Source organism: Mesoplodon mirus (genome assembly GCF_964341445.2).
Source record: "Mesoplodon mirus genome assembly, chromosome: 1".
Classification (NCBI taxonomy): domain Eukaryota; kingdom Metazoa; phylum Chordata; class Mammalia; order Artiodactyla; family Ziphiidae; genus Mesoplodon; species Mesoplodon mirus.
Genome location: NC_138976.1, coordinates 46,381,564 through 46,407,354, shown reverse-complemented (window position 1 = coordinate 46,407,354; position 25,791 = coordinate 46,381,564). Strand labels below are relative to the sequence as shown.

The 25,791-nt window shown below is 49.7% G+C and overlaps 1 protein-coding gene and 1 pseudogene across 2 annotated transcripts; one reads left to right on the top strand and one right to left on the bottom strand.

The window, feature by feature from the left end:
* The first annotated feature begins 13,595 nt into the window (after window positions 1-13,595).
* Window positions 13,596-14,034, top strand: LOC309806785 (GTP-binding nuclear protein Ran-like; annotated as a pseudogene). Its single transcript has one exon. The product of its transcript is annotated as a GTP-binding nuclear protein Ran-like (transcript).
* Window positions 14,035-19,788: 5,754 nt separating this feature from the next.
* Window positions 19,789-25,688, bottom strand: AQP3 (aquaporin 3 (Gill blood group)). The gene is made up of 6 exons (XM_082616561.1): window positions 25,555-25,688; window positions 22,375-22,501; window positions 21,890-22,027; window positions 21,434-21,552; window positions 20,947-21,164; window positions 19,789-20,860 (listed from the first exon to the last, which is right to left on the bottom strand). Exons 1-6 carry the CDS (start codon window positions 25,660-25,662, stop codon window positions 20,692-20,694), a joined length of 879 nt encoding a protein of 292 aa, XP_082472687.1. The 5' UTR covers window positions 25,663-25,688; the 3' UTR covers window positions 19,789-20,691.
* Window positions 25,689-25,791: the final 103 nt, after the last annotated feature.

The window sequence follows — 25,791 nt, the reverse complement described above, 5'->3', positions numbered from 1 at the left end:
GGACCCTGAGAGCCGGCCCAAGGCCTCAGGGTGGGTTAGTGGCAGGGACAAGACTAGATCCAGGGCTGGATCCTATGCATAGTCTCCCATCCCTGCACAGGATGGCCTCCTTGCCATGGACAGCCAGGAGACTCAGAGGGTTCCCCGGAGGAAGCTGGGGATACGAGAGGAGTCAGAGGCCAGCGTCAATTCTAGCAGAGGACAACCTTGCCCTGCAGAATTTTGAGAAGTTGGATACCTTTGACATCACTCCCAGCTCAGTGCTGAGGGGAAGAAAACAGACCAGCTCACCCAGTAATCAGTGTTCCTTACCAGTGGCATACTACCTGGGGGTGGGGTGGGAGCAGTCCTCCCTGGGGACAAACAATAGGGGGTGCGAGACCTGCAGAGAACTGAAAAACAACCGAACTGACTAAAAGTCAGTCTGCTTATTATCAGCAGCAGCAGCAATTCTAAACAATGTCAATAATAAAAAACTCTTCTTTCAGAAAGAGTGGATCACTCACGCTGCCCCTCACTTAGTACACCACTGCTCCTAACTACACATTCACTCCCAAATTCTTGCCTATCAAATTCACATTATTTCCTAGATCATAAGACAATTTCATCCCCTTTGGAGAATTTATGGATCCTTCAAGGGCATCTTTTTTCTGAATGTCTACTTCTGAGCATCTTAAGAAGTATTAATCAGTTCCTACAAGGGTACTTGATTCATTAATTACTCATTCATTCATTCATTCATTCACTCATTCAACAGCCTTGGAAGACCTACCAAGTGCTGGTTGCCGGACGTGCCATGAAGAACAAGTCATAGGCCCAGCACTGGAGAGCTTACAAGGCATATAGGGAAGCTGGTGAGCAAATAAGAAGTCACAATGCAGAGATCAGAGATAAAAAGCACAAGGGCCTGTAGGAGTTGAGAGGAGGGGCACCTAACCAAGCTGGGAAGAAGCTTTCCTGGAGGAAGGGACATTCACTTTAACAGCTGAGATGTGAGAAAGAGTTAGTTAGCCAGGCAAAGGAGTGTGGAGCAGAAAGGATTGCTTCCCCTGGAGAGGAAACAACTCATGCAAAGGCCCAGAGGGAGCCTGGGAAATGCCAAGAGCAAAATTCTGTGTGGCTGGAGTATGGTGGGAGTGTGGTGATGGTAGAGAGGTCAGCCTGAGCCAGATCATGGACTGTTTTCTCCTTGCTCTTGAGAGCGATGGGGAGCCACTGAAGGGCTGTAAACAGGGGAGGGGCAGGGTAGGTTAGTGTATTAGAAAGCTCAGCATGGCTGTAGCTCAGAAGGCATGAATTTGGGGTGGGAAGAGTAAGAGTAGAGCAGAGAAACCGGTTAGGAGGCAGCTGCAGTAGTGAAGGCAGGAGATGGTAGTGGCTGGAACAAAGTGGGGAAAAGGTGGTTGGGCTTGTGAATGACTGACTCTGGGGGTATAGGAGCCTGAAGTGTGGAATGACTTTCAGGTTTCTGGCTAGGGCAGTGCTCCTCTCTGAGATGGGTACAAAGGAGGAGGCACAGGCTTAGTGGATCATCAGGTTTTATTTTCATATTGCTTTTTTTTAATGAAGTTTGCTTTTTTATTAGCATCTTTATGATGTCCTGATTTTATACATTTGTCGTGTTTCAACCTATTACACTCAATATTCTTTTGGTGCTCAAATTTTCCCATCTTTGGCCACTGGAAGTGTCTTCAAGTTGGTTCCAGTGTCATTTTAACGAGACCTCAGTAATCTTTTTTTAATATTAATTTATTTATTTGTTTTTATTTTTGGCTGCGTTGGGTCTTTGCTGCTGTGTGCGGGCTTTCTCTAGTTGCGGTGAGCGGGAGCTACTCTTCATTGCGGTGCGTGGGCTTCTCACTGCCGTGGCTTCTCCTGTTGCGGAGAACGGGCTCTAGGCGCACGGGTTTCAGTAGTTGTGGCTCATGGGCTCTAGAGCACAGGCTCAGTAGTTGTGGCACACAGGCTTAGCTGCTCTGCAGCATGTGGGATCTTCCCGGACTAGGGTTCGAACCCATGTCCCCTGCATTGGCAGGCGGATTCTTAACCACTACACCACCAGGGAAGCCCCTATTTTCATATTTCTGATAAGATTTTCTCAAATTCCCTCATTTCTTAAACATACCATCAAGTGTGTGAGGGTTTTTTGGTTTTATAGCTCAAGCCATCCCCCAAAACACTCTTTTTGTGTAAGGAGGTGTTACTCTGAAGAATTAAACTCAAAATCAGTGATGTAACATGGAAGAACAAATCTGAGTCCATATTGGATCTGTTTATTTTACTTTAACCTTTGTATTCTGTTGCTTTTGCTGCAAGTTAATCACTAAAGGGATGTTGCCTATAGCTGAACGTATACATAATGGCCAATCTCTAGGAATCCCGCCTTCCATTCCTGAGTTTAAGCTAAAATACCTTTGTTTAGGGACTTCCCTGGTGGTCCAGTAGTTAAGACTCCACGCTTCCACTGCAGGGGGTATGGGTTCGATCCCTGGTCAGAGAACTAAGATCCCACATGCCGTGCAGTTCAGCCAATAAATAAATAAAATTAAAACAAACAAACAAACAACAAAAAATAATCCTTTGTTTAGCTCACAGGAAACATCCTGACCAGGCCCACCTTTGAATGGCTGCAGGAAAGAAGAAATTAACACATCCCCTCCAGAGTCTGGCTGGAACCAGGAAATATTTGCAACAACTTCTCCCCTTTTTTTACTTCACCTCCTCACCTTCTCCTCTTTGGTCTATAAAAGAAACTGGCATCCAAACCCAGGCAATATGGTTCTTTGGGACACTAGTCCACCACCTTCTCAGTTTGCGGGCTTTCCAAATGGAGTCGCTACTTGTCTCTCAATTGATTGGCCTGTCATGTGGTGAGCAGTACGACCTTGGACTTGGTAACAAATTTTGGAAGAGCCAGACAGGAGCCCTGCTGCTCTTGGCCAGCCAGCCCCAGTTGGGGAATTTTCAAGTAAGGCCCAAGCAGCTGCTGGGACCACTTGTCCTGAGGATCTTCCCTTCAAAATTCTCTGAAGGAGCTCTAGCTGCCCCAGCACTTGACAGGTGGAACAAGGAATCAACATCTGGAAGCTAATGGACTCCATATAGTAGGGTAAGTCACTCCACTGTGTACAGCCGGAAACTTTATTACTCTCTGTTTGGGGATTTTTTCTCTGGAATAAGCCAAGCTATTGTGTAGTTGAGTGGGGTACCCTGCTGGAGAGAGGAAATAGTTGCTGGACTTTTACCCGATTTGTGAACTGGTTCGTTTGTTTCTTTAGATGCTAGCATTTGTGTGTGCCATTTGTGTTTTTTTGTCTTGTATTTCTGTCTTTAAAAGATGGGGAGGGCTTCCCAGGTGGCGCAGTGGTTGAGAGTCCGCCTGCCGATGCAGGGGACGTGGGTTCGTGCCCCGGTCCGGGAAGATCCCACATGCCGCTGAGCGGCTGGGCCCGTGAGCCATGGCCGCTGAGCCTGCGCGTTCAGAGCCTGTGCTCCACAAGGGGAGAGGCCACAGCAGTGAGAGGCCCGCGTACCACAAAAAACAAAAAACAAAAAAAAATAAAAAATAAAAAAATAAAAAATAAAAATAAAAGATGGGGAATGTTTCATTTATCCCTAAAGAAAGTCCTCTGGGGTGCATTTTGGATAAGTAGTCTGATTACAGCTATGAACCCATGACTAAGAGGAAGATGAACAATGTGTGACCATAGTACCTATAAGGATCTTCACAAGGGATTTATGCAGGATTATCTTGGGACCCTGTGTACCATGTACTGTCACTCTTGCCATGTTAAATATGTTGTTTGCGGTCTCCTGTGTCATTGGTCTGGAACCAACAGCTCTCCAAGGAGTCACATTGCATGGGGTTTGATTTGATGGTTCTTGTGATAGGTAAAACCCCAAGACCAAACTTGAGGGTTTATTTAGGGTTTTCTCTTTGTCCTTTGGGTTTTTCTTTTTTTTTTTTTTTTGCGGTACACGGGCCTCTCACTGTTGTGGCCTCTCCCGTTGCGGAGCACAGGCTCCTGACGCGCAGGCTCAGCGGCCATGGCTCACGGGCCCAGCCGCTCCGCGGCATGTGGGATCTTCCCGGACCAGGGCACAAACCCGTGTCCCCTGCATCGGCAGGTGGACTCTCAACCACTGCGCCACCAGGGAAGCCCTCCTTTCACTTTTTTATCCTTTAATCTTTCTAAGTACAGTACTCTGTTGACATAATTGAAAATAATTCTGTATAAGCTTATTTGTATAATGCCCTTTTCTCCTAATGCCATGATTATAGAATAATTATCAACTCTTCAGAACCATGATTTTAATAACAAAGAGGTAAACCATACTTTATTTACTCTATCCTCTATCATTGGGTATTCAGTTTGTTGCCAGCTTTTAAAATTTTTCTATTTCATTTTTTTCATTGGTAAATATACATTTGTATTTCAATGTTTTAATGGCATAAATAACCTTGCAATGAAGATCTTTGGGCAAAGCCTTTGTCTACATCTCCAATTATTTTCCCAAGGATAAATTCCCAAAAGTGAAGTAATGGGGACAAATAATACCAAAAAATCCAGGTTTATTTTAACCCTTTATATATTATTTACCTCTCAAAACCACCAGTTTTATGGTGTGAGGAAAGGATCTAATTATTGCTTTCCAGAGATCAGAAGAAGTGCTCTTCCTGTGTTAGCCCCTCCCCCTTCCCATCAGCCCCTGGCTTCTTCCACCTCCCTTGCAGAGTGGAAAGAGGAAATCAAGAGGTGACATTACAAAGCCGCCATTTTCTTTGCCTTAATCACAGCAGTGCTTTTCCTTGTTCTGTGAGTAACTGGCTTTCTCTAAGTGTCCTCACCTTCTGATGAGTAACTGGAAATGTGCTTCTCTGCTTGAACTTTGTCAGAAGTGCTTGTGCCAAGTCAGCTAAAAAGCCCTTGAGATGCTCAAAAGTAAATAAAATGAAAAGGGACACCAAAATACAACAGGGAATGAACAAGTTAATATGAGTATAGTACTTAGCACAGTGCCTGGCACTTTTAAGTGCTCAACAGACATTCACTGAGTCCCTACCAGAAGCCAGGCACTGTGCTAGGCTCTGGGGACCTGACAGTGACCAAGATGAACACAGCTACCATCCTCCCAGAGTGTCCCATCTGGTGGGCAAGACGATCCTAAACACATGATTATATGAATAAGTAGCTGATCACAAGTGTTAGGTGTCAAGGTACTGGGGGGCTATGAGAGTGTATCACAGGGGGTTAGGTAATAGTCTGAGGGAGGGAACATCAAGGAATTTTAAAAAGGGAACTAATAGTCTATTTATTTATTTATTGGCTATGCCACGGGGCTTGCGGGATCTTAGTTCCCAACCAGGGATTGAACCCGGGCCCGCGGGAGTGAAAGCACAAAGTCCTAAACATTGGACCGCCAGGGAATTCCCAATAGTCAATTTAATAACTGGAAATTTTAGGTCTCGCCTGGGTGGAAGAACTGCCAGATGTCACAGGTATAGGCAGAGAAGATTCAGGGCTTCCTGGTAAGGCCTCTACCTAGTATTCTTTCAGTACTCTGGGAATAAGTGCATGGCCCCAGGGTCCAGACAACATGGTGAAATGAAGCACCCCTGGCCAGAGCAGAGAGCAAAGGTAAAGAGCTTGGCAATTCCAGATACAGAAACCCAGAGGAGGCCAGAGGCTGGAAAGGCAGGAGCAAAGGCTCAGAGGTGGGCCCATGCTGAGAATGTCTACCCCAGAGGGGAAAGCCCATTTCGAGACCTAGGTGAGGGGCTGGAGACAGGAAGATGTTGATGACAGCGATGGGGATGGTAGAGATGGGCAGTGCTGGTGAACTAACCAGGGAAAGGTGGTGATGGTCCAGAGGACTTAGAGGTGATAGAGACTGGGACAGGTGGTAAGGGCTGTAGTGACTAGGATGACGAGGATGACAGGCACAGGTGGTAACAGTGAAAGTGACAGGGAGACGAGAATGGAACTAGCCAGTGGCAGGGTTGGGTAAAGGCCTTTAATAAAGAAGACAGTGTGGGTTCAGATAGCAACAGCCTTGGGCATGGGGCTGGGACAGGGATGGTGGCAATCTGGAGACGGTAACACAGTGATGGGAACTGGGTCGAGTGACAGCATGGTTAAGAAAGCGGCAGTGGTTGTGATGCAGGGATGCTGATGAGGGTGGCAAATGAGTGACAGGATGGGAGATGAGTGATGACAATAAAGGTGACCCGGGGTTGACACGAAATGTGGGAGGTGAAGATGTCTGTGCTGTAGAGACCCACCCTGCCCCCTCCCCTGGGCCTGTTTCAACATCAGAACTGTTTTCTAGGCTGCAGGTCCCATGACTCAGGACCATCCATCAGCTGCCCCCAGATAAGATCTCTGGGGCTTCCCTGGTGGTGCAGTGGTTGCGAGTCCGCCTGCCGATGCAGGGGACACGGGTTTGTGCCCTGGTCCGGGAAGATCCCACATGCCGCGGAGCGGCTGGGCCCGTGAGCCATGGCCGCTGAGCCTGCGCGTCCGGAGCCTGTGCTCCGCAACGGGAGAGGCCACAACAGTGAGAGGCCCGCGTACGGCAAAAAAAAAAAAAAAAAGAAAAAAAAAAAAAGATCTCTGGGTGCAGACACAGCCAGAGAGGCTGGCTGGGTCCCTTTCTTGGCTACGTCCAGGCCCATCAAGAAACCTTAGTGTTGCCTCTGCCTCCTCTGTCCTGGGCACACATCCACCCCAATCTGAGGTCCACCAAGAACCCCTAAACTCCCTCTCCTTGGAGAATACAGCTTCCACAGCTGTCCTAGCCGGGGATTTGTCTATTCCACCAGCTTCTTCCACAGCTGATTCTTCTAATGCTTTGTCATAACCATTCCCTGGAAGGAGAGAGAAAAAACGTGGGCTTCGAGGGGAGATCTGAATAATCCCATTCATTCATTTAGCAAATATTTACTGAACCCCTTGCATCATATGAGGTGCTAGCTTTTACAATCAGACCTGTGTTTCCCTGTCTCCATGAAGCTCAGTCTCGGGGACAGACAGGTAACTGGCAGTCACCATGGGGAGAGAGTTCTATTCCCTTGTAATGGAGGAGGGCAGACTGCTTTTTAAAACCTGAGGAGAGTGGGTCCCATTAAAGGAAATCTCAGGACCTGTACTAGTGACCCTTTTGCTCAGCTGAATACTTTACCAAAAAAGTTTAGAGCGTAGTGAGCCATCCAGAGGGAGAAAGTGAGGAGGGAAAGTAAGAAGAGAAAAAAAACCTGTGATGAGGCCAGAGGCTAGGATGCTAAGTAGGATAAAAGGCCAGTGAGAAATCACCACCAACGTGATTTCCAAGAACAGGAGTGCCTGATACTCAACTTGAATGTGTTGGGTTTGTGCAAAGTAAACTCCCTCCATCTCCCCAAGCCTTCAGCAGTTTGTTACTAACGTAAGACCTGCTATAAAAAGGGAATTTCTTTCTCTTTCTTTTTCTTTCTCTCCCCCCTCCCTCCTTTCCTTCTTTCCTTCCTTCCTTCCATCATCTGAATCTAAGACTGTTAGGAACCCCAGAAGAGAATCATAGAACTTCTGTGCTGGAACTTGCTTTGGGTCTCAGAACAGCCTGGTGCTCTTGACACCCAGGCCTCTCATCATACTCCACTTACTTCCCTGATCTGTTCACTGTGGCATCTGATCTCCTTCCAAGGCAGGGTCTGGCCCCCAGCTGGCTCCTCCCTGCCCGTTAGCTTGGTGATGGATGGGCTCACGGGGCCACTAAGCAGGAGACTTAGGAAGCTTCAGTTTCCCAGATGCTCCATGACCGGTATCCTACCCGACATGGCCACACCCAATTTCCAGTCTCATCTAGTACTCTAAGCTCCAGCCGCAACTGAATTCCCTCCAACTTTTCCAGGGAACCTGATCTCCTGCCACCAGGCTTTTGCACAAACCGTTACTGCTACCTGGAGTACCCCATCTGGCTGATTCCTTCTCCTTCTTCAGGTCTCAATAAAGAGGTACAGGGCTGGCTTTATGGACAGGTGACCTGGGCCTTAAAAGGGCCCTACACTTGATTTAATACTGTTGCTGTCTTGAAATTCTAAATAATTTTTGAATAAAGGGCATTTTCATTTTACACTAAGCCCCACAAATTATGTATCCAGTCCTGTAGAAATGTTTCGTTCTGGTAAAATGTCCCAATTCCCAATTTCACCTGTTTGATTGTATTTGTAATCTCCTCCACTAATTCACCTTTAAGTTACATGAAGACAGGAGCTATTTGGTAGGCTCTGGTTTCCCTTTTCCTAACAGTCCTCATTTCCATTTGGTAATCCATTTTGTTCGGGTGCAGCTGACATCTCTCTTGGGGCCAGAGATGGAACATGTGACTTAAGCTAATCCAATTAATTGGGCCATGCTTGTGACACAGGGCTGGGCATGAAACCAAGCTGGTCCAATCAGAGTGTGCCTCTGGGTATTTTCTGGAACTGTGGTGACAATGATGCTCCCTCTTCCCTGCTGGACATTAACAAGAAGCATGCAACCTGGAGCCAGGTATCTTGGATCCATAAGAGAATCCAGGTTTAGGGTGAGGCTGACGCCTTATAGAAGGAGGAGAGGAAAAACAGAATGGAAATGAGTGCTGGATCAAGCCTCACCTGAAGTTTTCCTCTGATTTTTCAGTTTTCTGAGCCAATGAATGACCACTGCTGCCCAAATCAGATCGAGTCAGATTTCCTCTTTTGTGCACCCAGATGCATCCTATATGATCTTGTATATATCTTGCTCATTATAGTAATCCTGGTATCTACCACAACCTGGCATGAAAAAGATCCTCAATAAATATTTGATGAAATAGTAAGGAAACAAATGAATTAAACCCAAGTCCTCTGGCAGAAAGACCAGAGGTACTACTTTATATATGAGACATTTCCAGGAGCTTTTCTGCAGAGTTTCTGCTGGTCTTCTTGATCCTGTATACCTTAAGGGACCCCAACAGGTCCCCATCTTTCCTGGCTAGGGCCCAAATCCCTGGGACAGGCCAGAGCTTAGTCACTTTCTGTTCATCCCCAAGCAGCTAAGCCTGCTGTGGCTTCTGTCTTCACTCAAGTGTCACTGGGCTTAGAAGCTTCCCCTGAGCCTGGGACCTAGGTCTGGACTGGTACTGACTGACCTAGTAGCTTCATGTAAGTCACCTGTACTTATTTATTTATTTATTTATTTATTTATTTATTTATTGGCTTAAACAATAAACATTTATTTCTCATAGTTCTGAAGGCTGGGGAATACAAGGTTTTTTAAAAATTCTTTTCCATTATGGTTTATTATAAGATACTGAATATGGTTCCCTGTGCTGTACAGTAGGATCTTGTTGTTTACCCATCCTATATACACTAGTTTGCATCTGCTAATCCCAAGCTCCCACTCCATCCCCTCCCTACCTCCCTCCCCCTTGGAAACCAGAAGTCTGTTCTCTATTTCTGAAGTCACCTGCACCTGAGACTCAGCCTCCTGCTCTGGGAGATGGCAGTGAGGATGTAGAGCCGTTGACTTCAGAGGGTGAGATGGCCCTGACTCCTTGGTTGCCTAGGATTCTAAACTTCTGTGACACAGACAGGCAGCTCTACCAACTGGAAATGGGGAGTTGTAGTCAATCCTGCTGTTCTCTTATTCAGCAAGTATTTGTCAACAGTTACTATGTGCCCTGCCCAGGCACTGGGACTCTCATTCACATTCTCTAAACCTCCTGCTTCCTGACCCCTTGCCCTGAAAATCTGGGTTGTGACCTCAACACCTAAAGGCTTCCCAAGCCCACATCCTGACCCCTGTGATACTCACCTCTCTACCTCCTGTCTCTGCACTCACCCACACACACACATCAGACTCATTGCACAGATGCGTGGCTTCTGGCGACCTGCAAGGAGGAGTGCCTTCGAGCTGGGTAAGTGTGTATTCAACTGTGAGTGAGTGTGTTGATGTGTACTTAAGCGTGCATGGCTGTAAGAGTATGTGTGTGTGAGGCCATGGAGGGGAGGTGTGCGTCAGAGTTTGAATGTGGAAGTACTGGGTGTACAAGAATGTATCTAAGTGTGTTTGAGCACCAGAGTGTGGATGAGTGTGAGTCACTGTCAGAGTATGAGTGTGCATGTATGAACATAGGTGGGTTGAATGTGAAGTGAGTGTGCCTGGGTGTGTTGGTGAGTGAGTGAGTGAGTGAGCGTGTAAATGCACTTGTGTGAATAGGCACACACAACCCCAGCCCCCAGAATTCCCTGGCGGTCCAGTAGTTAGGACTCCGAGCTTTCACTGCTGAAGGCACCGGTTCAATCCTTGGTTGGGGAACTAAGAAAAAATGCACAACCCCTCCAGTCCTTCACCAGTTACAGCAGACACACCCTCACAAATATGTGGGCACACCTGCACCTCTTAGGGCCAAAGGTGGCTCAAGCTATAAACCTTTAGTCCAATAAAGGGGAGACTTTGTTCACAGGCCGGGATCAGTTTCCCTTCCCTACCCCTGACTTGGAACTGGGGAGCTGACTTCCCTGGGTAGCTAAAGGCTACCTCTCCTAGGAAGGAGCTCCCTCAGACCAGAGCCTGCAGCCTGTCTCCTCGCTTAAGCCAGTCCCCTCCCTACTCCCCCCATCTCATCTGTTTCCTGCCAGGGCCTGGCAGTGACCCTGAGCAGAGAGGCAAAGGATGAGGGTGGGAGGCAGGACATTCCAGTTACTTCCTTGGCTATGGGGTGGGGGTGGGGTGTCTCCATGGAGATGAGCGGTGGACCATGTCCAGATGGTTATCAGGATTCCCAGAGTCCTCCCTTCCCTCACCCAGTCAGGCCTCCTTGGCTCTGAGCACAGTGAGGAAGCCTGGCAAAAGTCCATCACTCCTCAAGGGGCTTCCAGAGAAGAGACAGGGGCTAGAGTTCCTGGGAGTGGGCCAAGAAGACTTCCCAGAGCAAGGATCAGAGAAGCTGGTTGAGATGACTGCATCTGGTTTAAGCCTTTATCCCCAGAGAGTTCTGGAGACAGAGAAGAGTAACACCCACCCCTTCTCCACACCACAACACATCTGACTTGAAGGTATGACCAAGGCAGTCCAGGGAGGTGTCAGATTATTAGTCAGTTTTCAGCCTCTTCATAACCTCACCCCACTGGCAACTTCAGCTGTCCATAAGACCCCCCATTAGTGACCCCCAGACCTCCTGTCCTTCGGTCATATGCAGGATTGGGTAGGGGCACACAGACCCTCTTCCTCCTCCCAAAGCTACTGGAACTCCCGGTGCATTGGTGAGAGCTGGAAAAGACCCCCGGTGTCATGGTAATTGTCCTGGGAGCTGAAGCAGGATGGCAGTGAGCCCTGAGGAAGGATTTCCTGAGTAGCAAAGAAGCGAAGTTTGGAAACACAGATTGGGATTTTTGCTTCTGTCTTCAGCCACCCTGGGATCAACCCTCTCCCTCTAAACCCCTAATGCATCACTGCAACCATTCTCAACCTCTACCAGATCCCCAGAGCCCCACAAAATGGCGGGGTGCCTACCTCTCCGTTTCTCAGGAACCTGAGTTTTCTGGAGAAGAGCCAGGATGGGAAAGGGGCTCTGGTTTCATCTCCCCTGACTCCAGTCTTCCTAGGGAAAGTTGGTTCCACTTGAGTTGCAGGGATTGAGGCTAAACAACCAGGCTGACAAAGGTCCCATGGAAGCACCAAGCAGCCTGGAGCTGGAGGGGATGGCCTTGGACAGTCAGGTATCTCTCTCCAAGCCTGGCTTCACACTTTCTCTCCTCACCGTACACTGGGAGCTCACAAGGAAAGAAGCACGACAGTAATAGTATTATTATTATTCTATATTCTACAGCACTTACTGCTACATCTGGTGTTGTTCCATACATGTGTTAACTCATTCAATGCTCACCTTGTGCAACTTCTTGAGGTAAGTAGAACTATCTATTATCCCCATTTACAGATGAAGAAACTGAAGAGTAGAGAGGTGAAACCTGTCAGGAATCCAGCAGGAACAGTATATTGTCAGAGGGCTTCACTGAAGAGAGTTTAGGAAGGGACTATTTACAGAGGCGGGGCAGGGTCAAGGGATGGCCCAAGAACTAACAGTGGGCAGCCATTCCCTCCTCAACCAGAGGAGGTAAGAGGAGAGAGCAGTGTTACTGGATGCAGTGAAAGTCCTGGAAAAGGTGTGAATACCCAGACTTTCTTCCCGACCCCCTCACACCCGCCCTGCCTTCTGATTTCCTAGCTGTGCCTCGCACTTACCAAACCCACCTGGAAGCCAGAGAGCAAGAGGGCCCAGGTGACGCAGCCCACAAGTGTCAACCTCCCTGGGCACAGAGCAGGAGGAGACTGGATCTGGAGGAAATGAGACCACATGCCCAAGGGCCCACGTCTGGGAAGGGCTTGTTTGGAACGCAGGTGATCTGGCCCAGGAGCCCTGCTCCCTGAGATGTTGCAAAGTGCTGCCTGGGAAAGGGGTTCAGGGCAACCAGGTTGGGGACAGTAAGCTGAGTTCTAGTCCAGGCTTTGCTGCACTGCTCTGTGACCCTGAGTGAGACTCTGGGCCTCAGTTTCCCCTTTATGCAAGGTGAGTGCCTCTCTAGGAGAGCCACAGTGCCCAGACCAGGCAGAGTCTCTGTTCCCACTGCCATCCTCCTTCTGACCGCAAATAAGCCTGGCACCAAAGGCCAAGGCCCCAGGTGTGGAGACACTGAGTGCCTGAGGGGGCCACCCCCTGCTGCTGGGTGGACACACCCACTCCTCTGCCTGCTTAGGACTCAGACATTCTACTCAGTGTTCCAAGGTGAACCCCTTGAGGGCCCCAGTGCCTCCTTCTGATTTAAAAATATTTTTATAGTTTAGTTTAGTTTTTATTTTATTTTTTTAATTGAAGTATAGTTGATGTACTTTATATAAGTTACAGGTGTACAGTATAGTAATTCACAATTTTTAAAGGTTATACTCCATTTATAGTTACTATAAAATATTGGCTATATTCCCTTTGCTTTTTTTGTGTGTGGGGGGGGTTTTTTTTTTTGCCACACCGTGCAGCAGGTGGGATCTTAGTTCCCCGACCAGGGATCAAACCTGTGCCCCCTGCACTGGGAGCGTGAAGTCTTAACCACTGGACCACCAGGGAAGTCCCTCCCTTGTTTGTACAGTATATCGTTGTAGCTTATTTTATATGTAGTAGTTTGTACCTCTTAATCCCCTACCCCTATATTACCCCTCCCCCACCTTCCATCTCCCATCTGGTAACCACCAGTTTGTTCTCTGTATCTGTGAGTCAGTTTCTTTTTTGTTATATTCACTAGTTTGTTAGATTTTTTAGATTCCACATATAAATGATATCATACAGGCTTCTGCCATCTTTCCAGCCCTCAGTCAGACAGGCGTGGAGACGCTTCTAGAAGTAACATCACGATGGCTGCCCAAGGAGAACCCGAAGTTCAGTTCAAACTTGTATTGGTTGGTGATGGTGGTACTGGAAAAACTACATTTGTGAAACATCATCTGGTGAATTTGAGAAGTATGTAGCTACCTTGGGTGTTGAGGTCCATCGCCTTGTGTTCCATACCAACAGAGGACCTATTAAGTTCAATGTATGGGATACAGCTGGTCAGGAGAAATTTGGTGGACTGAGAGATGGCTATTATATCTAAGCTCAGTGTGCCATTACAATGTTTGATGTAACATTGAGAGTTACTTACAAGAACATGCCTAACTGGCATAGAGATCTGGTACAAGTGTGTGAGAACATCCTCATCGTGTTGTGTGGCAACAAAGTGGGTATTAAGGACAGAAAGTTAAGGCACAGTCAATTGTCTTCCACCGAAAGAAGAATCTTCAGTACTATGACATTTCTGCCAAAAGTAACTACAACTTTGAAAAGCCCTTCCTCTGGCTTGCTAGAAAACGGATAGGAGACCCTAACTTGGAGTTCATCGCCATGCCTGCTCCCGCCCCACCAGAGGTGGTCATGGACTCAGCGTTGGCAGCACAGTACAAGCAGGATCTAGAGGTTGCTCAGACAACTGCCCTCCCAGCTTAAGAGAAAGTGAAGCTGGACCCCAGCGTCAGAAGTCTAGTTTTATAGGCAACTGTCCTGGGATGTCAGTGGTGCAGCGTGTTTGCCACTTTACTGTATAGCTAAGCAGAACATGTGCTTAATCTTTGGGATGCTGAAGGAGATGAATGGGCTTCGGAGTGAATGTGGCAGTTAAAAAAAATGCCTTCATTTTTTGGACCTGCTTATTTAGGTGTCTTGGAACACAGTTGTTTCCTCCTTGGGTTTCAAATATAAGACTGCTACAGTCACATCACACCTGCACACACACAAAAAGTGATATCATACAGTATTTTTCTCTGTCTGACTTATTTCACTTAACATAAATACCCTCCAAGTCTATCCATTTTGTTGCAAAGGACAAATTTTCATTCTTTTTTATGGCTGAATAGTATTCCATTGTATATATATTTATATATATATACATATATGTAGTATATGTATAGTATAAGTAGTATTCCATTATATGTATATAATGGAATATTATTCAGCAGATGAATGAATTAAGATTAACAGATGAATGGATAATATATATACCACATCTTAATCCATTCATCTGTTGATGGACATTTAGGTTGTATCCATATCTTTTTCCATATCAATTGTAAACAATGCTACTATGAACATTGGAGTGCATGTATCTTTTAGAATTAGTGTTTTTGGTTTCTTCAGATATATATCAAGGAGTGGTATTTCTGGGTCATATAATAGTTCTATTTTTACTTTTTTGAGAAACCTCCATACTGTTTCCACAGTGGCTGCACCAATTTATATTCCCACCAACAATGTATGAGGCTTCCCTTTCTTTTTGGAAAAAACATATTTATTTATTTAGGCTGTGCTGGGTCTCAGTTGCAGCATGCGGGATATTTAGTTGCAGCGTGCGAACTCTTAGTTGCGGCATGCACGTGGGATATAGTTCCCTGACCAGGGATTGAACCCGGCCCGCCCCCTGAATTGGGAGCTTGGAGTCTTAGCCACTGGACCACCAGTCGCAAGGGTTCCATTTTCTCCACATCCTCACCAATGTTTGTTACTTGTGTTATTTTTGATGATAGCCATTCTGACAGGTATGAGGTGATAGCTCATTGTGGTTTTGATTTGCATTTCCCTGATGATTAGTGATGTTGAGCATCTTTTCACGTGCTGCTTGGCCATCTGCATGTTCTCTTTGGAGAAATGTCTATCCAAGTCTTCTGCCCATTTTTTAATCAGGTTGTTTATTTTTTTGATGTTGAGTTTTATGAGCTGTTTATATACGTTGGGTATTAACTCCTTATCAGTCATATCATTTGCAAATATTTTCTCCCATTCAGTAGGTGTCTTTTCGTTTTGTCAGTGGTTTCCTTTGCTGTGCAAAAGCTTTTAAGTTTAATTAGGTCCCATTTGCTCATTTTTGTCTTATTTCCTTTGCTTTAGGAGACTGATCCAAAAAAAAATATTGCTACTATTTATGTCAAAGAGTGTTCTGCCTGTTTTCCTCTAGGAGTTTTACTGTCTCTGGACTTTTTTTTTTTGTCTGTGTTGGGTCTTCGTTGCTTCGTTGCTTTGTTGCTGGGCTTTCTCTAGTTGCAGCGAGCGGGGGCTACTCTTCATTGCGGTGCACAGGCTTCTCATTGCAGTGGCTTCTCTTATTGCGGAGCATGGGCTCTAGGTGCGTGGGCTTCAGTAGTTGTGGCATGTGAGCTCAGTAGTTGTGGGTCGCGGGCTTAGCTGCTCCGCGGCATGTGGGATCTTCCCAGACCAGGGCTTGAACCCGTGTCCCCTGCACTGGCAGGTGGATTCTTAACCACTGCACCACCAGGGAAGCCCATGGTCTCTGGTCTTACATTTAGGTCTTTAATCCATTTTTAGTTTATTTTTGTATATAGTGTTAGAGAGTGTTCTAATTTCATTAGTTTACATGTAGTTGTCCAGTTTTCCCAGCACCACTTATTGAAGAGACTGTCTTTTCTCCATTGTATATTCTTGCCTCCTTTGTCATAGATTAATTGACAAAAAGTGCATGAGTTTATTTCTGGGCTCTCTATTCTGTTCCATCGATCTATGTGTCTGTTTTTGTGCCAATACCATAGTGGGGTTTTTTGTTTTGTTTTGTTTTGTTTTGTTTTGTGGTACGCGGGCCTCTCACTGTTGTGGCCTCTCCCGTTGCGGAGCACAGGCTCCAGACACGCAGGCTCAGCGGCCATGGCTCATGGGCTCAGCCACTCTGCAGCATGTGGGATCTTCCTGGACCGGGGCACGAACCTGTGTCCCCTGCATCGGCAGGTGGACTCTCAACCACTGCGCCACCAGGGAAGCCCACCATAGTGTTTTGATTACTGTAGCTTTGTAGTATGGTCTGAAAGTCAGGTGGGACATGATTCCTCCAGCTCTGTTCTTCTTTCTCAAGATTGTTTTGGCTACTTAGGGGCCATACAAATTTTAAGATTATTTGTTCTAGTTCTGTGAAAAATATCCTTGGTATTTTGATAAGGATTGCATTGAATCTGTAGATGGCCTCAGGTAGTATAGTCATTTTAACAATATTAATTCTTCCAGTCCGAGAACATAGTATATCTCTCTATCGGTTTGTGCTATCTCCAATTTCTTTCATCAGTGTCTTATAATTTTCCAAGTACAGGTCTTTTCCTTCCTTAGGTATGCTTTTCCTAGGTATCTTATTCTTTTTGATGTGATGGTAAATAGGATTGTTCCCTTAGTTTCTCTTTCTGTTAGTTCATTGTTAGTCTATAGAAATGCAACAGATTTCTGTATATTAATTTTATATCCTGCAACTTTACCAAATTCATTGATGAATGAATTGATGAATTCGGTAAAGTTGCAGGTGAAGGAGGCTCCCCACCTGACTTTCTCCTTCCTTTGCACTGCCAGCATTCCCAGGTGCACACCTCAGTGTCCCCACCTCCTCCCAATGAGGAGGCCAGTACCTTCACAGACCCTCCTGTGGGGGACCAAGGGTGTCTCTGGCCTCAGGGGTCTCTGTTCAGGGTGGAGTAGTCCCTCCTCTCCCCTCCCCACCCCACCCAATTCTACCCCACCCACACTTCCCCCAAGCCTGGGGGGACCACACCCAGGCTTTTAGACAAACAAAATCAAGGGGAAAGAGTCAGCAAGAAGGAGGGAGCTCATTACTAAGAATTAAGGAGGAGGTATGCCCTGGGGTAAGATAAGTGGGACTGGTCACTCAGACTCTCTTAGGTACTTAGGTAAATGACATGTTCTCTTAGAAGTACACATAGAAAGACCCAGACAAAAAGAGTCAGGCAGGGACAGAGACACAGAAAGAGACAGAGACATGGTCAGCCAGGGGCACAGACCCAGAGCCATACCAGACAGACTGAGAGAAAGATAGGTACACCCAGCAGCACCGAGAGGTGCACAGCTGCATGTGCGCACACACAAGCAGGCACACAAGGAAACGGAAACCAAGCTCAGGTTTCAGGGAGGTGGATTTCAATGCAAGCAAGTCAGAGCTTTAAGGAACCATGAGCTCCTCCAAAGATGGCTGTGGAGAGGACTAGCTCAGGAAGAAGGGACAGAGATGAGACGTGGAATCTTGATTCTCTCTCAAGTCCACCCTGGCAAACGGATTAAGCTACTTTCCTGAAGGAGATGAAGAGGTTTCTTTCTAGAACTTGCTATCAGACAGAACTGCTGGTAGGAGGCATATCTTAGAAGGGAGTAGGGGAGGTGGGAAGCTTCGCTCCTGCCCCCAGGGCTCATGCTGCTACTTGGCTTCTGTCACTGGGCAGCCAGGCCTTCCTCTTGCTCACTCGGTCTGACCTTCCATCCAACGTGTTCCCTAGGCTGCATGCTCCTCTGCTGTCTACACCTGTGGTGGCCCCCTCTTGTGTCTCCCTTCTATTCCTCCCAAAACCCTCCTCAAGTTAGGGCACGGCAAGCCATCACCCTGTTCTTCCTCCCCCCTCTCAGGAACTTCAGATTCGTGGAAGGAATCTGAGGTGGAAGAGGATATTAAATTCAATGACCTTTAAAAAACAGCCTTCAGATCTCTCCACCACCACCATCCCCCCTCCCCTGTTCTGCAGAAAAAAATCATTTTTTGACATTTATTGACTATTATCTTCCATTACCTCCTCCTCTCAATGTCTCCCAATTCACGGATGAGGAAACTGAGGTTCAGGGAAAGAAAATGACCACCCCAGTATCACACAGCTAGAGGGAGGCCAAGCTGGGCTTGAAATCCAGGTCTGACTATTTGTTCACCACTGGGCCAGAAGCCCTCCCACCACCCCCTGGTCAGGGTCAACTGCAGGAGTTGAGAATAAGAGAAGACAAAGGTCATGGGGCATGCTGGGGAGGATAGCAGAGTGAGGGTACCCAAAGCGGGACAGGTGTGGCTGCAGTGAAACTCTGAAGCACACATTCTCCTCCCATGGTTTGCCCTTTCTCCCCCCAGGGCCTGAGAAGAGGACACTCCCTCTGGCTCAGGTCCCTTCAACATTCCAGACACGCCTCTTGGGAGCTGGGGACAAGTGGGTGGAGACCTGAGATGCAACTGCCTTCCCCCAGCCCCAACTGCCCAGAGTCCAGGCTGTGCGACCCACCCCCTCTGGGCCATGGTCTCCTCATCTGTGAAGTGGCTGGGGAGCAAGAGTTGGCTTATCCTCTAAAAACCACAGTTCTCCTCCAGACCCAAGCATCCCAACATGGTTAACTCTGCAGGAGAGCTTGGGTTGGGGCCGCCTTCCCTTTTTATTCCCAGTGAAATTTGAGGAGGATTCGGTAAGGAAGGAGCAGGAGATGGGAAGGGGCACGTGATCTCCCAGCAGAGCTTCCCAGGCTTCAGTCAGGGCACCAGAGTCAGTCCAATCCCAGAACCCAGCCTTACAGGACACAGGGGTGCCTCAGACTGAAGAACTGAAGAACTGAAGCACAGGAGGCATGAGTGAATGCAGCTGTGGTCTCTGGGTTCAGACAACTGACTGTAGAGATGGTGAAAGAATGGGTAAGGCAGGGGTGACTTCCTGGAGGAGGTGATGGAGCAGATCAGGAGGATTTTAGTGAGTGGGCAGTGAGGTAGGAAGGCACGGGAGCACACAAAGTAGTCTGGGGTGGATGGAGCATTGTGAGGGGAGGTGTAGGTACCAGGGCCAGGTCCTGGAGGGCCTGACTGCAGGATAGAGGGATTTGAATTGTCTCTGGGTAGCGGGGAGAGCCGTAGAAAGAGGCCCACTTTCAGCAGGTGTTTTCAGAAAGATCCCTCTGGTTGCTTTGTGGACTGACTGGGGCAAACTGGAGTCAGAGAGGCTGCTCAGGGGGCTGTGGCCAAGGTCTAGTTGAAGGTGATAGAGCCCAAACAGCTGCGAAGTGTAGAAGGCAATAACAGGTTCCCGGTCTGATTGGTCTCTTCCAGCAACAGGGAGCTCACTATTTCTTGGGTAGCAGTCCTCTGCTTTGGGCAGCTCTGCCTGGGAGAAAGTTCTTCCCTAGGCCAGGCTTCAGCCTGCCTTCCTGGGGTAGTAGGTGGGTGCAGGGGTTGGGAAGATGTGATTCATTGTACTGGGGGGTCCCGGGAAGTTGGAAACTTGGGGGAAAGTGTGGGACGCCGAGTTCAAGCTGAGCTGAAGGAGCTCTCTGACCTGTGTGACTGACCCCTGCCCCTAGGGCAGGTTTGAGTACTACCCTCAGGGTGCCCTGGCTATCTGTGGCCAAACTCACCGAAGCTCTTTAGCTGGTGCCAGAAAAACAGCAGAGTGAGCAGAGAGATATTTACACAATTGGCATATATTTTATTTTTTTTTTATAAAAGGCAAAAGAGTACATGAGTTGAGGATTAAAGGAGTGAAGAAAAAAAAAAAAGGAATGAAAAGCCTATTTAGAGTCTCCCAACCCCCATCCCTAAAACTGTAGCATCTTATATACACACACACACACACACACACACACACACACACACACACACATATATACACTTTTTTTTTCTTTTTTTAAAGAGCAAATGTGAAACTTATGACCTGGACTTCACCCCGCCCCCCTAATGCCTCCATTGTGACAGAAACACATCACTCTGCTCCTACTTATGTATGAAGAGCCAGAGCTCCTCATCTGGGCTGTGGTCCCCTCTTCCTAGCCCTACTCATATTCCCACCCTACCTCCCCCAAAGCCTATAGAAGCCCCCTATGTAGAAAAAACAGCAGACACACACATACTAAGAAACACATGTACCTGGACCCTCCTCCACACGGAGCCCCTGAAACATGCAGACCCCTGGTGCTTTCCTCACTCATAGATAGACACAACACCCTCCCTCCCTCCGGGCCTCCCCCGCACGCCCACAGATAGAATCCTTTCCACTTGGTCCTTTGCCCTGAATATCTGGAAAACCACACACATGCACATGCACACATCTGCTGCCCATTCTCTCTCTTTGGGAGACAAAGGACTAGATTGGCCCTACTCCCTGTGCCACCAGCTTACAGACAGTGGCCAGCGGTCCTATTGGGTCCTATTTCCTTCGGGATGGAAAATCCTGAAGGGGGCTGTCTAGAGGGGTGGTGGTAGACAAGGAGCTTCTTAGCCTGGGAGGGTGGTCGTGAAGAGGGCTTCTAGGAAGCAGCCCCTGCACAGTCAAAGGATGCTCATGAGAGGGGGTGGGGGGGAGGCCCCCTGCCCATTCACATCTGCCCCTTGTGCTTCACGTGGGACAGCTTCACGTTCTCCTCATCGGTGGAGGGTGGAGGCGGTTCCAGGTGGCAGCCGATCATGAGCTGATACACGAGGACACCCGCAATGGAACCCAGGAGTGGGGAAACGATGGGCACCCACCACCAGTGGCGGCCGGTCCTGGGGGCAGACAGATGTGGTCAGGGACGCATGGGGCAGGGCAGAGGGGAGACGGGCTGGCGCACGCTGGCGGGGACTGCACTCACGTGAAGACTTCCGTGCCCCAGCCGGCAATGGCTGTGAAAAGGCGAGGGCCGAAGTCCCGGGCGGGGTTGACGGCGTAGCCAGAGTTGAAGCCCATGGAGGTGCCGATGACCAGGACCACCAGGCCCACAGTGAAGGCCTCCAGGCCACGCGGGACAGGGTTATTGTAGGGGTCCACAATGGCCAGCACACACACGATGAGGGAGGCTGTGCCAATGAACTGGGAAGTGGGGAGAACAGGGTGAGAAGAGCCCCCATCCACCTTCTGGCCCCTCCTTCCACCATCCAGCTTCCCTCCACTCTCAGAGTCTTGGCATCTCCCGTGCCCTGCTCTCCAGAGCAGTGGTGCTAAGACTTTTGCTGGTTAAATTTGCAGATTCCTAGGAATCTGCTCTAGATGAGGAGTCCTGTCCCCCAGCCAGCCCATGAGCAACCCAAGGCAGCCTGGTCCTCCTCCCTGAGTTCCTCTCACTCACCCCCAGCCCGTACCTGGTCGAAGAAGCCATTGACCATGTCCAAATGTCCAGAGGGGTAGGTGGCAAAGATGCCGGCTGTGCCATTGGGGCCCGAAACTATAAGCTGGTTGTTGGCGAAGGCCCAGATTGCATCTGGTCACAGATTAGATACCAAGTGGGTGAGTGCAGAGGCCTGAGCCCCATCTCCCCTCTCAGGCTGGGCCCACCCTCCCAGGGATCACAGGTGAGTGTAATTGCTGCTTTATTACCCTGGAGTCGGGGGTGAGAAGGTGGAGGGTTGGAGGGCCTGACTCCATGTTGCCCGACTCATTTCTTTCCCCTCATGACCCCCACCTGGGTCCTGTGCGTGAATGAGTCATAAGCCCGGGGCCTGGGCAGGCCCCAGCCATCTGTCATCGAAAGGCCTGGTGCCAGCAGGTCCCAAGCAGAGGGAGGGGGTAGTGGAGGAAGGCAGGGTGGGAAGGCTCACCATAATACAGCCCAAAAACGATCCCGGCACCTAGGAAGGCTCCCAAAGTCTGAGCCAGGGTGTAGACGAGCAGCTTGATCCAGGGCTCACGCGCCAGGAAGCACATAGCAAAGGTCACGGCGGGGTTCAGGTGGGCCCCTGGGCAGAGGGGAGATGGAACCTATTAGCCCCTGCCTGCCACAGTGGGGAGGCCAGGATTCCCCTGCCCCATACTCCCCCTCTCTGGCCCTGGTGAGCAGGGATGCAGAGAAGGGTTTCTTGGACAGAATGGTGTGTTGGACTGTGTAACAGACCAACTCGACTAATCTCTGATTCCAAGGTGAGAGTCGAAATTTCCAAGTATCAAGTTCTCTTCCAAGGACCCAAAGCTAAGCCCTGGCTATGCCCTGTTCTGAGGCGACCTCCACTCCCACCCTATTCTCCAGCGGGACACCTTGTGGGAATGCTATGGAGGGATGATGGCTGAGGGTGGGGTAAGGCCTTACCAGAGACCTGGCCAGCGATAAGGATGCCTAGGGTGACGGCGAAGCCAAAGGCCAGGTTGATGGTGAGGAAACCACCGTGGGTGCCCCGGCTGAGCACGACCTGGGCCACAGAGCCACAGCCAAACAGCTGTGTCAGGAAACAGAACAAAGCAGGGAGGGTGAGGACAAGTGAGTCTCACTCCAGAGGGCAGGGATGAAGCCAACAACCTCCCCCTGCCTTCATGGGGAGGACGGGAGGGCGGGAAGCCCTTTCCTGGAATCGAACCCCTCCTCCTCCTGCTGCAATTATACCCCGCAGAAGAAGCAGACATGCCCTCTTAGCCCCAATGTCCCAACTTTACTAATAACAGGGTCCTATGGAAGGGACTGGAAGCAAAGTTTGCAACTTCGAGCCCAGAAGATGGCTGAACCATCTCCACTGATTTTTCTTGACTCTCAGTAAGAGTGGGTGGAAGGGGACACTCTCACCTGAGCAGTTCCTCCCCCAGCCCTTCAGGTCTGGCCCATAGGGGTGGGAAGGCTCTCACTCATCCCCCACCTGCAACTGCCTCCCTCTCTGCCCCAAAGAAGAGCTGAGGGGGAGAGGGCACAAAGAAAGGGAGGAAGCCAGAAGTTCGTTTGAGTCCACTTCTCCTGAATCTGGGGTGTCAGAGTGCCTGCCTCGCCCTGCTCTCCCTCTCAGGATCTTCAGCCTCCTTGACCTGTTCCTGACCCAGAGCCTCCTCTCTCCACTCGCCCTGACCTCCCTGCCCTCAGAGGTCCAGGTTCCCCACTCAGATTTGGAGGTCCTAAAGACAGCGATCTGTCTAGTCTCACTAGCCATAGTCCAGGACCCCCAGAGCAGTGGAAGTGGGGAGATTGGTTCTAAGCTCTCTGCCGGAAATTTGGGGGGGGGGAGCGGATTCAAGAGGACTAAAATACCTGATGTCCTGCAAGTACAGAATGTGCTATTTGTGGGTTCCCCTTGTTCAAATGTAAAAATGTTTCTGTACTAGCTCCTCTGTAAAGAGCCATTGCCCTGAGCCCCCAAAGTGTCCCCCGAAGCTGCTCCAGCCCTGCCCCAGGTCTCCTCTCCCACCTCTCCATAACTAAAGTCTTTATGCCTATCCAGCAGAAAATTTCCAAAACCTGTGCTAAGGGCCCTCGTCCCTTCTAAAGGGTCAGTGTCCTGCTGTACTGGGTGGTTAAGCATTTTGATGATCATCCTTCACGAGGACCAGGAGATAGTGGGGAAGCCAGCAGCAGTGATGCAGGGCAAAGGTGTGCAGGCAGGTGAGAGCAAAAGTCAGAGAGTGTAAGTATGTATGTGTGTTGGAAGAGGCACGTGAGGGTCTGGGGCACCCTGCCCAGCTTGGCTGGCCCTGGCCTCAGCTCCTTGCCTGCCTGAGGCCCAAACCTGGCTCCATCCCAGGAGGCCTTGGAGGGAGAAGCTGTCAGAGCCAGTTCCACCACCTTGAGACTCATCTTCCTCTTCCTCCAGGCTCCCTCTCCCTCTCCTCACCTTACTAGGAGCCTCAGAGAAAGGGGCTTCCCTCACCCAAAAGCCAGCCTTGCTACTGCCACTGCAGGCTTTTGGTCCCCAACCCACAGAGGTATGCAGGTAAGCCCTCACCGACCACTTGGGCGTCTCCCGGGCCTGGCCTCTCCTCTTCGCACACTGACACAAAATGCCTCTTAGCCACCTGAGCCTGAAAGCCTTCACAGACATAACACCCTCCTTCTGTGGTCAGGGAGAAGCCAAATGATCCTGGGGCTCAGTGGGAGGCCTGACTGCTCCTTTGGGGGAAGGCAAACTGAGACTAGGGAGGAGATAGGGAGGCCCTTCTGTGAAGGGAAGACAATTTGCTCTGTCCTGGTTGCTCTCAAACAGGGGGCTGGACTAAAAATCAGACAGGGATGGGGGGACACAAGCCTCCAGGGCAGGAGGACAACAAGCATCTGCCCCTATTCCCTTCTTGGCACTTGGCACTGGAGGAGAAGAGAGGCAGATGACTGGGAGGTCTACTAGTCTGGGGAGGGGGTATGGATAAAGTGCCCCACCTGGCTTCCCCCCTTCCTGTTCCTGGAAGCCAGAGGTGAGTCCAGCTTTCCTCTCCCTATAGAATCTGCTCCACCACCACCACCCATTTGGGGTGGGCCATCCAGCCCTACTTGCCCCTAGTTAATCTTGCTAGTCCACAGGGGGCCGGCTGGTCTATGTTACCTAGGGTTGGAAGTGGGACACGGATGGGACACGGAGTACCCCATCCCCTGCAACGGAGCAAATGAACCCAGACGTAACCCAGAGGGAAACAGGTGTAACCACAAGAGTGGCCGAAAATCTGAGAGAAACTGGGACAGGAAATGGAGCCCATAACTGGTGTGTCTGTCAGACCCAAGAAGTGCAGAGTCACCCAGGAACAACCCAGACCCAAACTGGCATAACCAGGGCATAACTGGGACTGGGGAGTAACCCAGGCAAGGAAGCATCGCCCTCAGAGAACCTGTACAGTAACTCCGGCCCCGGGGAGTAAGTCAGAGTGCTTCTGCACGGAAGCTGACAGCATCTTCTGGGAGTTGCTCGGCACTAGGGGAGGAATTTTAGTGACACCACGTGCTTTGTGCCTGGGGCACAGCTGCCTTCCACCGCCTCCTATCTTCAGGATCCTCCCTCCTTCCCGCTTGCTCTTTGCTGTGTGTAGCCTCCGCCCTCTGCCCCCACCTGTGGCAAACTGTCCTTATGGCAGAGCAACTTTTGGACTTTCTAAGGCTTAATTATTCATTAGGGGCCAGGCATCCAAGACCCAAATAACCCAAGAGGGGCCCATTTGCCACTGCCTCCACTGCCTCCCAGGGCTGGGACTCTAGGAACCTGGGGAGCTGTGGAAGCCAGAAAGGGCTGGAGGTCCCAGACTGCAGAGGTGACTGCTGCCCCCAGCCTGTGGGCTGGGTCACTGGTGAGAGGGTAAAGGATCAGAGCTGTCACTGGGGCATAACAGCTGTCATTCTGGCAAGAGTCGGAACTGTCAGTCACTGAGGGGCTTAGCGCTATGGGCGAAGGGTGCTCCCGAAGGGGTCAAGTTGGGCGCGAGGGATCAGAGCTGGGAGAGGGGTCAAGGCTGTCTTAAAAAACACAGACCCTCCGGTGAACAGAGGGACTGGGAAGTGTGGGGCTGGAGAGAGACTTCTCCCTCCACTCACCACGAGGATGAGGGTCCCCAGGCACTCAGCCAGCGCCTGGCGAAGCAGCTGGTAGCGGATGTGGAGCATCTCCCCGCAGCGGGACACCAGCTCCTTCTGTCGACCCATGGCTGGGGCAGGCGGCGGTGCTGTCGGGCGGCGGACGCAGCAGCAGTGGCCGTGAGCGCCGAGTGGCGCCCTTTTTATAGGAGCCGGAGGCACGCGCCCCGCCCGCCGGCACCGCCGCCCGCCGAGCCG